Genomic DNA, 13,243 nt, shown 5'->3' with positions numbered 1-13,243 from the left:
AGAGACAGAGACAGAGACAGAGAGACAGAGACAGAGAGACAGAGACAGAGACAGACAGAGACAGAGAGAAATTAAACCAGTTGAAGTTTCTGTTTTTCTTTTCTTTATTTGAACACAGGCTAATGCTTATATATTACATATCACAGCTTTTATTTTCTCAAAGGCAGGTCAAGCGAACCCATCAGTGAAGTTATATGTTGTAAACCTGTATGGACCAACTCATACTTTGGAGCTGATGCCACCCGACATTTTTAAATCAAGGTAGGCAATTTCAATTCAACTTTAAAGGAGAAATTAGATATTTCCCATCCAATTATCATTTTATTGCCATTTAGAGAATGATGTGATCAGTACCACCATTCCGCTTGGAAATTAAGCTGAGGTTGCCTCCATCCTTTGGGAATGAAGTCATTCTGGGTGTCTGGCTGTTCCCAAGAAGTATTTAGTCTCAAGGTGATTAGAGGTACCACAAAATGACAAAAGATATTAATGATTGGGATAGGATGTTGTCTGGAGATTTTAAGGAGATTAAGACACAGGTTAATTTTACAAAGAATTTTCTATTAGATTACAGTTACTCCATTCTTTTTAAATGGTACTATTTCGAAGGAGGAATCAGTGATTGGGAATGCAGCTCAGTCTCAGTTGGTAGAGTGATTGCCAGGCATGAGCTAAGTCCTGCGTTTTATAGACCCCTAGCACTGTGTTAACTTGATATGGTGGTACACATCTTCAGTACCTTAGAAAGGAGAGTGGGGAGGATCAGATGTTCAAGATCATCCTCAATTTTATAGGGAGATCTGAGCCAGCCTGGGCTATATGAGCATTAGTTTAAAAACAAACAAACAAACAAAAAACAAAAAAAAACTCAAAATGACTAAATTCTCTAAATTGAATGTAGTTTACCATTTGTTGTTCTTTTGCAAGCAGAGCAGTTGAATGAAATACTACTTATTTCAAGATCAGAAGCCTTTATATTCATGACATTTGAACAGGTACTGGGGAGACGGCTCAGGGTATAAATCTCATAAGGACAGGTTTTTGATCCTCACAGCATAGAGATAGATATTATATTGTGCATCTGTCAGTTTACCTGTGGTAAGGTGGCAGCCAGCAACAAGAGAATAACTGGATGCTCATGGGTCAACAAACATGGAGGCCCACAGTGTCAAACAGCAAGAGACCCTGTTTCTAAACACTGTAAAAGTAGATGAATTATTTCTGACTCTCATTTCTGTCCCCAATTCCAACATATTCACTGTGGGATGCACACATCTGAATGAACATATCAGAAGAAAAGGAATAATGTGTCCAAATCATAAATTTAATATAGGAAACATCTTTATCACCAATCAGATATAAATTATTATTTATACACTGAAGGCCAAAATGTCTTAAACTTCTAAGGAGCTTTATTCAGTGTTATAATCAATTTATCAAGTCCATAGAGATGAAACTTATAGCTAATCTTGAAGATTAGCTGTTCATAGATAGCATACTTATCTCATTTCCTTTACAATCCATCAAACACGCCCATTTTGTAAGTGTGTTCTTTATAGCAAAGATTTTATGTGTGTGTGTGTGTGTGTGTGTGTGTGTGTGTGTGTGTGTATAACATAGTCCACACTACATATGTATGTGTATAGCACAACCAACACTATTCTTGGTAAGATGGGACTAATCTTAATGTTTGTTTCGACGATACCTAGAATTAACCCAAAGTGTCTGACTGGTAAAAATTTATTTGAATGTTGAAATATTTTTGGGAAATTTAATCACAGTTGGGTACATTTGGTACATTTGTTACACTCTGATGAGTATGGAATTTGTTAGGTTGGAAGGTAATAGAATTTATGTAATGCTTCTGATTAAGGACTCTCTTTAACTGTCTAATATAAACATATTTTTGTAATGAATAGGGAAGGCAAAACCCAGGGAGAATGAATGCCTATGATAGAATCTTAGCAACACTTATTAGCACAAATCCAATGAGATTAGACCATTTCATCCAATCTCAGAGTACATTATCCATATTCAAGAGGAAAAAACAAAAAAACCTTAAAAGTGGTTCAGAATTGACAAACTGTGCATAGTAGGGTTGAATGAACCAAACAGAAAGTTCTATTTGTGAGCTTGGTTTAGCGGACACGAATGATTAATCACAAGTTCAAGACCTGCACAGGATAAAGCAACCCTGATCATAGCACAGATGGGAAAATGGCATTGTAAATACTAACCTCTAGCTCAGGAGCAACTGCCAGGTGATGTCTGCTGAGCGAAAAGCAGTCCATTTTCTTACAGGATGAGGCTTCTGAGATGTTTTCAGGCTGCAGTAGATGGTCCTATGTCCATGCAGCTCTAAGCAGACTCAGTGAGGTTTCTGAGAGGCACAAGATGCTGTGGGGGCACAGGTGAGCAATTGGAGGTAGAGAAGGGATAGATTTTATCTAAATTATTATCTACATATATCATTTCTCCAACAATAAAGGATGAAGCAGTCATGGGAACTATTAATATTTTATTCCTTTACCCTTTTCTTTTTGAGTTATTTCATAATAAAAATAAACAGGTAAAGACAGTAGAGGGGCTTGCAACTTAGCTCTGTTGATAGAATGTCTGGATGGCCTTAATAAGGTCCTTGGCTCAATGATAAACACCACAAAATCTGAGTGTGATGATACATGCCTGTACAAATAGCCTTGGAAGGTAGAGGTCGGAGGGCCTCAGAATTTCAGGGTGACCTCACAAATCTGAAATCAGTCTGGGATACAGGAGACCTTGTCTCAAAACATAGTGAAAACAAAATGACAATGAGGATTAAAGCAAAAAGAAGAAGAAAAGATGTGGGTAGAGGCGAGTAAAGTTAGAACTGGGCCATGGAGGAGGGGCAAAAAGACTTTAAGGAAGTACTGTGGAAAGTGAAAGAGAGGTTCAAATTGAGAACAGTAAGAAGCAGGATTGAGGAGAATCATATAGGGCTAGGGAACATAACCTGATGCTATGTTTGTTTGAGGAATGCCATAAGGAAGCTTTTCACAGTACCCTGACAGGGACCCTGCATGCATCAACTCTTAGCAGTATGTTTGCCTACACAAGGCAATACCTGTCAGCATTGCAGTATGAATAGGAGAAACATTCATAAGGCCCCATCTGTAGTTGTACTCTGGGGAGTCTATGGCTGCTGAAGAAAAGAGAGTCAGTTTTCTTCAATAATGAGCCCATATCCAAATGGTCAGTCCTTTACCCATACACTATCAATTGGCTTCAGTGTGTTATGTGTTGTATTGGCTGGTTTTGTGTGTCAACATGACACAGGCTGGAGTTATCACAGAGAAAGGAGCTTCAGTTGGGGAAGTGCCTCCATGAGATCCAGTTGTAAGGCATTTTCTCAATTGGTGATCAAGGCAAAGGGCCCCTTGTGGGTGGGACCATCCCTGGGCAGGTAGTCTTGAGTTCTATAAGAAAGCAAGCTGAGCAAGCCAGGGGAAGCAAGCCAGTAAAGAACATCCCTCCATGGCCTCTGCATCAGCTCCTGCTGTCTAACCTGCTTGAATTCCAGTCCTGACTTCCTTTGGTGATGAACAGCAGAATGGAAGTGTAAGCTGAATAAACCCTTTCCTCCCCAACTTGTTTCTTGGTCATGATGTTTGTGCAGGAATAGAAAATCTGACTAAGACATGTATACACACACATACACACACACACACACACACACACACACACACACACACACACACACACACACACACACACACACTTGTACACACTCATATTCACACACATTCAGAGAGAAACAAAGGAAGGGAGGAGCAAAAGCAGGCAGAAAGACTGCTAACCAAGGTCTGATTCCAGCACACCCATAATGAAGTGATTCTGAGATTCCATTACACATATGCTTTGGACACTTGAATCTTCTGGGAAAGGACACAAAGTCTCTGAAGGCTAGTCTATTGTCCCTTTAACCTGCTTGTTTCTGCCTCTATGACTCAGCCTTTGCTTATGAGCTAACAGTATGTGTGCTAGGAAATAAAGTAAGATGTGCATCTGGGATCTTGGAGTACAGAAACTGTAGAACAAAGGGGGAAGCTCAGCAAGCACATCTGCCTTTCCTCAGTGCCTCCATGTCAACCTCTGCGACAAGTTTCATGTTACGTACTTGCATCAACTTAGTGCAACTTTTCAATATTTGGAGACTGTCTCTTTTAAAACTGCAAATTTGTTTTCAGAAATAGCTGTCACTGTTCAGATTTTATATGCCAAGTAGAAAGTGATGCCTAGATAGTAAATAAGGTGTATACTAAGGTATATCATATTAGAATAAATTTTTGTAAACATGAGGTAACATGTATAATTAACTATATCATCTAATCAAAGATCAATAGAAATGTTTGAGTATAAAACAATTATGCTTATCTTAAAAATTTTATATTTATATCCACTTAAAAACACCAGTTACCAAGAATGTGTGGTTAGGATTTGAATTGTTATTCAACTGTAAAATCGTTTTGGAAGCTAATATAGGTCAGGCTATGCAATAAAGTACATCATTTTCTGTGAAGGAATTCTGGAGGTTTGGCTATGAGCATTTCAGACAAATATAGAAATACTGCTTTTTTAAAAATAATTACTTTAAAATTCATTCTTATTATCCTTGCATCTCAATTTGCCCCATGTTGTTCTGTTCAGACAATTGAGATAAATTTTTCTGTAGGCTAAAATTAATTTGCCAATGTAGACTTCCCCCAAAAGCTGAGGACTTTGATTTTTTTTTTACAATCATTGATTAACCTTTCCAATGTTCATGTTAATTTTAATACAACTGGGGGTAAGAAACACAAATCTTTAAAATACTTATATTAACTTTATAAAACTTTAGAGCATTTATATCTGCCATCCAGGAGAATATCTGAATCATTATATTTTACCTTGCTTTTCCTAGTTGCGTATGGGGCATAACCTTACTTTATCTCAAAGTCTAATTGTATATAAACCATGAAAGATTGATGCTTACATTTCTGCTTTGTGTATCTGTGTGCATTCCAATATTTTTGTGCAGGAGCTATGTAGGATTTGGACATCCTTACTTTGAGTGACAGGACAAGAATTTTACAAGCCACTCCTACCTCCAAGTCAACTCGCTGATTCCTTTAGGAACTTATTGTTCACACTGTTAAATATAATTTAACACTCAAAATAAATTTGTTGAAACAAAACACTGAAAGTACAACAGGATCTATTTTCATTTTTCTACATACAGACATCCAGTTACACCAGCAATATTTGTTGAAGATTCTTTCCTTTTTTTCATTGTATATTTTGGGCTTCTGTGTCAAAGATCAAGTGTCCATAAGTGTGTGGTTTTATTTCTGGGTGTTCAATTCTATTCCATTGATTAACATGTCTGTCTCTGTACTAATTCCATGCAGTTTTTATCACTATTGTTCTGTAGTATAGCTAAGGTCTGGGATGGTGATTCCCCCAACACATACGTAGCAGTGGACTGCCAGGTCTTGACTCAGTGAGAGAAGATGCACCTAACCCTCAAGAGACGTGAGGCCCCAGGGAGTGGTGAGGTCTGGTGGGGTGGGGTGAGGGGATAGGGACTCCCTCTTGAAGAAGACAGGGTGGGGAGGAGGTATGGGATGTGGAACAGTCAGAGGGCAGACCAGGAGGTGGATAAAGACTGGACTGTAAAAACAAAGATTAAAGAATAAAAAGAAAGAAGTGGAGCAGGACACTTCCTTGTAGAACCTCCTAGCACAGTGAGATGGTCAAAGAACATATCCAAATTAGCTATGCCTGTGATTCAAGGTTGCCCGATTAACTGCATGGAGAAATTGGTGTTACAGTTTCTCTGAGTTTCTTGGCAATTTGTAAATAGCTGGTCATAAAACTTTCCACATGTTTTGAATAGACTTGAAAAATACTGTCAGACATCACTCCATTGTGTGTCAGACATCACTCCATTGTGTGTCAGACATCACTCCATTGTGTGTCAGACATCACTCCATTGTGTGTCAGACATCACTCCATTGCAAGTGCTCATCCTCCTGCTGACACCTTCACTTTGACAGGACAACAGGTGATTTCAGAGGGAACTGTAGCTATTCAAAAAAGCATGCAAGTGTAGCTGAAGCGGTCTGCAACCCTATAGGTGGAACAACAATATGAACTAACCAGTACCCCCAGAGCTGTGTCTCTAGCTGCATATGTAGCAGAAGATGGTCTAGTCAGCCATCATTGGGAAGAGAGGCCCCTTGGTCTTGCCAGCTTTATATGCCCCAGTACAGGGGAACACCAGGGCCAAGAAGTGAGAGTGGGTGGGTAGGGGAGAAGGGGTTGAGGGTATAGGGGACTTTCAGGATAGCATTTGAAATGTAAATGAAGCAAATACCTAATAAAAAAACTGGAAAAAAAAAGCATGCAAAAAATGTGAGATTCACATAGTTAGATCTCTTGCACAAAGTTGTCCTAGGACAAAAGATTTGTGATATAAGGTTTTACTATGTATAAATGATATTTGTATTAACTCAAACAAACATTTTTGTTTTTAAATTTTTTAAGATTTAATTTTATTTATTTGTCTTTACCTATATAATGAGTGTATACCACTTGGGTGCAGTGCCCATACAGGCCAAAAGAGGGCATTATACCCCAGAGTCTGAGTTAGAGGAGGCTATAAGCTTCCCCATGAGGGTGCTGGGTACTGAACTCCTCTCTTTAGGATAGTGTAGAAAGTGCTCTTAACTGCCAAGGGAGCTCTGCAGTCTGCAAATATCAGCTTTAACACATAAAGCACAAATGGCATTTTCCAGTTACTTTTTAATGCTGCTCCTCTGTTATGAAATAGAGGAAGTATCTAGAAAGTTTGTTGCTTTTTTCTTTTTATCATATACCAGACTATGATAATTGAGCTTTGAGGTGTGGGAGCTCTGAGTTTTATGATACATTATGTTAATTTCTTAACATAAAATCAAAATGTTATAAATAAAATATATATTACATATTTATAACAATCTCCCATCACTTTGAGGAAATAATTATACTAGTAATTAACATTCTTTCTATGCTAAAGATTTAATACTCAGTCAGATGCTTCAGTTTGATTTCTTTTTTACTTTTAACTCTTTGAAACAAGAAGAGTAATGGAATGATTAAAAATGATTTTTAATCCACAATTGACAAAATCAAATTCCATTGTATTAGTTAATTTCCTTGTTGCTGTGATGAAATACCTGATAAAAGCAATTAAAGAATAGAAGCATTTGTTTGGGCTCACATATCAAGGAGATAGTCCATCGTGGGGTTGGAGGGACAGTCATGGTAGCAGGGGCATGAGGCAGCTGACCTGATAATGCTGGTGCTAAGCTCACTGTCTCCTTCTATTCAGTCTTCAACTCATAAAGTGGAAATTCTCACAAGTGTTGGGAACAAAACAAAATAAAAGGGGACCAGGGGGGCCGGGGGAAGTGGGGGAAGTGGGGGAAGAGGAAAAATATGCCCATGTCCCGCCAGAGTTTCCCTATTCTCTGGTCAGTCAGGCATGGGGAGACTGCCAGGGCATTACCTGTGACCTGACTGGAGACTCCCTGGAGCTACCTTGCTATCACTCCAGGGTTGCAGGACAGAGGCAATAGGGAAGAAGTTCCCAATAATGAGCAGAGTGCGCAGCAGGCCTTGATGGAGCAGAGCAGAGACTCTATGGTTTAAGAGCTTTATTACAGAAATGCAGGGAGAAAGAGAAAAGGGAGGGGGGAGAGGAGAAGACAAAGAGAAAGGGAAGAGGAGAGATAAGAGAGAGAAGTGAGAGGACAAAGGAGTGAGAGTAAGAGAATAAGGGTAAAAGTAAGAGAGCATGGTGGGGCTGAACACCCCCTTTTATGGTCTTCACTGTTGCTAGGTAACTGGGGAGGAGTTTAGCCTGAAGGTCAGAAGCTTGGGCCATTGCTTACATGACCACTGACCTTCAGGCTCTCTCTTTTGGGGGCTGTTGGAAGTGGTACCTTAGGCAGGGGCCAGAGTTCCAGGAGCATGAAGGTGAACTATGACCATAGGGGTTCAGACCGCAGCTTGACTGGAGACCAGCCTGCAATTCCCCACACACAAGCATGTCTAGAGATATGTCACACTTAACTTATTTTAAAGTACTGTCTAGTTGACAAGAAGATTAACCAAGACAGATACTATGAATATCCCTATAGGCAAAGATTGTTTTTTACTTTCTAGTCTCAATCAAAAAACATGCTTTTGTTAAAGTCAAGTGTAGGCTAGTTTCTATTTTTTTAAAAATTGCTTTTCTGGTAAATAATTCATTCTCACATTTTTATTCTAATATATATATATATATATATATATATATATGCCTTTTAAATTTATTTTAAATTGTATATGTGAATATTTAAACAATAACATACATATATGTATACAGAATACAATATCCTTATAACGTTTGAGTTATTGAATCTAAAACAACACATGGCTCTTACTAGTATTTACAATATCATGCTCTAAATGTAAGTTTTATTTTTTTGTTTCCGAACTAGAGAATATTACATCACCATGGTTAAGTGGGTAAGCAACACCAGGACAGTGGTCAGGTGGTTGAATCGACCTCAGAACATCTCCATCCTCACAGTCTGTGAATCTACCACCGGGGCATGCAGTAGGGTGAGTTGAATTCATTTCCATCTTTTCTGTAAGGTAAAATGGTTAGGAGTCATTTCTTTGGAAGTCAGGTTTTTCAGGGTTTCATATAAAACAATAGTAGGAAAAGAAATAAATAATGTGTACACTTTTGTGACTGAGAAAGTGTCTCAGAGTATGAGCAATTTTCCACACTGCCTCAAGTACCTGAGCATAAATAAATTCCAGGAAAGTGTGGTTGGCACCTTGAAACCTAGTGTTTTAGAGGTGGAAAAATGTCAGGAGAAGAGCAAATTGGCTAGCTACACTTGTGGGATTATTGGGATCCAGGTTCAGCAAGAGACCCTGCCTCAATATGCAACATTAGAACAAGTAAGATACTTAATGTCAACTTTTGGCTTCTACATGCATATGCAAATATAGATATGTGAACATGCACACATATATACCACACACATATACACATAGAATATTAAACAAAAGTGCACACTTTGTTCTATACCCTTAAATATTTCAAGTTTTGAAGGCAGTGGTGTCAAGAATAACTAAAGGAGAACACAGACAGCTCCTAAAGAAATGAATAGACACATGTCTACTGCACAGAGGTTGTTTAAAACTTATGTAACTCTTTTCAGTAGAGAATTTCCGTCCATATTTTGCCTTTGGGTTGATGTTATTGCAAGTATCCTTTGCATTTTCTTAAAGATGGCCACTTCCCTGTATAGTTCATACTAGCTCTGTGGTGGTGTTTCCATACTTATAATATGTAAAAGTAGATACAAAAAGGCTCTTGTTCTAGTTATTTTAACAATGAGTTTAACTTAAATTTCTAAAATTATTTTCTATGAACTTGCAATAACTTAAATTACATCACAACTTCTTGACAAAGAAGATGGATCAATAATGGATTCTCAAATTATGTAATAAGGAAATCATTTCAGTTTATCCTTTCCAGTTTAAACCATGAAAAATTATATAAACAACTATTTTCAGGTATAGGATGATGGAATAACTTCCACACTAGGCAAGTTCTCTAGTGACAAGTGGAATCTTCTGCATTGTAGTGGTAGAGAATATGGTGCATGGAAGTGAAAATCAAGTGAACCAAGACTGTCTCACTCATCTATGGGATCAGTGAGAATCAGTTGTGTCTAGCAAGCCCGAACTCACAAGTTGGGATGACTAGAAAAGAATGCCACTGATCTATGAGAAAATATTATAGTCTTTGGTTCAGTGTTTAGACGTAGCTTTACCTATCAGAAGAAAGTTTACCTTTTTAAAGTAAAATTAAAATTCAATAGAGAATTTTCAACAATGCATAATTTATAAAAAGCAAAATATTGTATATGTTTGGAGAATTATAAGTTAGTTTTCTCCCTCAGAACTAGTCTTTAGAAATATACCCAAGCACAACAGTGTTGTGGTCAACAGGATTTATGGAGATTATTAGAAAGATATTTAACAATTAACTCCTTTGAGGAACATGCAGATAAAAATTTTTGGTAGTGAAATACAAAGAAAACTCAAAAATGAAGTTTTTGTAATAAAAATATGCAATATTTCAAGTTTAAATTAACTGACTGTGTCTAAGCATATTAAACACTGTTAAAAAACACAAAAAACACAAACATGTGAATTTCTGAAATCAACAATATAATTTCAATGAATAGTCAGTCATTGTGAGCCAATCACAGAAGCAAGAGTTTGAAACAGCTGGATACAGCACATCTAAAGTACAGAGCACAGATAGACACCTTTATACTTACTAACTTCTCTCCTTAATTAAGCTATATCACAGCACATCCAAAGTACAGAGCACAGAGAATACACATCTTTATACTTACTAGCTTCTCTCTTTAAGTAAGTTATATCAAACTTTAATTATATGTATAACAATGCAAATTGGTATACGTGTGAAATTATATATAGAAAATTTTATGATAAAGAGAGTAGTAAACACTGAAAACAAAATGATACAACATTTCTCTTTAATGTGTACAATGTGTTCAACATGTTCAAATGTTTGATAAATCTAAAACAATATAAAGATAAACAATAATTTGAAAGATCATAATCAACTTATTACAAATCAAAGACTTAGTGGAAATATTGATAATATCATCAAAGAAAACAATATTAATATAAGAGGACATAATTAAGATAATAATTTTCCATTGTCAGACACAGCATAAACTAGAAAAGAACAGATTGAGAGATCTCAGACTGATATGCAGCCATTGTCAAAATTACTCAGGTTTGACTTTTCTGAAAGTGGGTAGATTGCATAACCACATAGGAAATGTATTATTTTATTTGATCAAACTGGAACAATGTAATTAAGCCAGTAATTAATAGTCATTTTTCATAAACTGTTGACTAATCAGGAATATCTGACCATTTAAATATTTGTACATCAAAAAATAATTCTTCAAAAGTTATAACAAGCTGGAATCACAAAGAAAGGAATACATACAATTCATATATACATATATATATATATATATATAATAACTATCTTTGAATAGCAAACTATATAATTCTTTTGTCTTCAGGATTTTGAGCCTTAGCCTTTAATGGCCAAGCTATCTTACAGCCCAAACACAGTTTTTGAATGCTGAAGGACTGTTCACCAGACTCAAATAAAGCAAAGAAGGGATATAGAGATGGATCAGGGGTTCAGGGTGCTTGCTGCTTTTGCAGAGGATTCCANTTGTCAACACCCACATCCGGCTGTTGGTAATCACCTATAACTCAAGCTCCAGGGAATTCAGTAAGCTCTCTATCCTCCCCATGAACCTGCATGCACATAGTGCACATACAGATAAGCAAGCATAAACAAATACATATAAAATAAATACAAAAATATAAAGAAATAAAGAGTCAACCATTTTAAAAAATAAGAGATAAAATTATAAATGTCTGGTAAATCATCAAATATTTGGAAATTAAAAAAAAAATAAAAGTAAAGCCAAGCATACTCCTGAGTAGATGTGTGTTATAGAACATGCATGTAATCCATGTGATCCATGTAATCCATGTAATCTATGTGATCCATGTAATCCAACTCTGAGAAAGTTGTCAGGAACATCAGAAGCTTGAGAATGAACTCACCTCAAAGTGAGGCCCTGTCTCCAAAAACGACAGAAAAGAAAATCCCAAACGCCCTTAAATAGATAAGTTAAAAAAAAAAAAAAACAAAGAGGTAGACTCCAGAATAATGTGTGAATTCAAGAGCTAAGCAGAAAAGAAGCTGAAACCTACGATAAACTCCAGTATAATGAGTTGAAAGGAAGAGAAATATAATACTTAATATATACTTACGACCTTGAATGCCCATTCAGTTCTTTTTCAATTCTCTTGTTTTCATCAAATACTTTGCAAAAAAAAAAAAAAAAGAAAGTACATCTTGAGCGAGAAAGGACCTTCAAATTCCAGTGTATAGCTCATCTCCGTGGACATCTTGGAGCTAGGGAACTCATAGGTGGGATGAATATGTGTGTGTATTTTTGACTGTATGTGGGAATGTGTATATATATGAGTGAAGGCCCACAAAAGACAGAAAGACAGAAGGAGGTGAGTGATATACAAGATATGGAGTAATTTTCAGGCAGTTGTAAGCTGCCAAGTGGGTACTGATAATCAAAGTCAACACTTCATTGAAAGCTCCATGAGAACAAATTCCCAAGAATACAGAGTGAAAGTTAGAAAAATTAACAGTGGTAACTCTTCAGTTCCAGGTAAAATAATTCTGTGTACATAAAAACCAGTGAATCTCTACAATGACACGTGTACATCCATATTTTAAAATATTTTTTAAATATTCAAATATTTTCAAAATATTTAAAAGAGGAGAAAACATTAATAATGAAAGAAACAAAAATTTTAAGCAATTGGTAAATATATATAAAGAATAAATTTTCTAAAACTGGCCTTAACTCTTCTGTAAGTTTAATTTGTTTTAAGATGAAGAATTCGGAAAATGAAACAAAATATATTTTTATTGTAATAATATTAAGATGAAGGTAAACTAAGATGTATTAAAATATTTAAATATTAAATATGCCACGATAAATTTAAACATCTCAATATTTAGTGCCACAGCATTATAAAAGACATTTTAAAAATGTTCAGTAAGTATTCTTGAATTGAAAGACTTAATAATGTTAAATGATCAGTTCTATTCCAATTTCACCATATTCCAAGTTAAAGTTCCTTCAGTCCTTCCTTGCTAGATGGTTTTAGAAAGGATTTTATGCATTCTTTGCTGACCTCACTAATTCACGGAGGAAGGCCTTGAACTTCTGATGTTCTCGCATTGACTGGCTGAGTGCTGGATGAGAGGTGTGAATCATCATACCTAGTTTTCTCAGATTTGCGTTCAGTAAAATAAACGTTCATTTAAAAATGTAATGGGTCCTGCAAGATGTTTTAAATGTTACGGAGTAGGCTGCCAAACTTAGAGATGTGACTTCATTCCCAGGATCTATATGGTTGAAGGAGAAAAATCACTCAGGAGTTTTGCCTTTTGATCTCCACAAACCTGTTATACATGGGCACGCACACACACACACACACACACACACACACACACACACACACA

General features: G+C 36.4%; 1 protein-coding gene across 4 annotated transcripts in view; it reads left to right on the top strand.

Annotated features, from left to right (window-relative positions):
- Window positions 1-13,243, top strand: part of Dpp10 (dipeptidyl peptidase like 10) — a 1,452,235-nt gene that overhangs the window by 1,367,186 nt on the left and 71,806 nt on the right. For all 4 annotated transcript variants that reach the window (XM_021198715.2, XM_021198714.2, XM_029538361.1 and 1 more), the window contains exons 10-11: window positions 164-261; window positions 8,544-8,667. In XM_021198715.2, the coding sequence (XP_021054374.1) occupies window positions 164-261; window positions 8,544-8,667 (222 nt within the window). The remainder of the gene's footprint in view (window positions 1-163; window positions 262-8,543; window positions 8,668-13,243) is intronic.

The sequence above is a fragment of the Mus pahari genome, chromosome 5 (genome assembly GCF_900095145.1).
Source record: "Mus pahari chromosome 5, PAHARI_EIJ_v1.1, whole genome shotgun sequence".
NCBI classification, from domain to species: domain Eukaryota; kingdom Metazoa; phylum Chordata; class Mammalia; order Rodentia; family Muridae; genus Mus; species Mus pahari.
The sequence above is the reverse complement of the archived record's forward strand: the minus strand, read 5'-3'. Positions and strand labels throughout refer to the sequence as shown.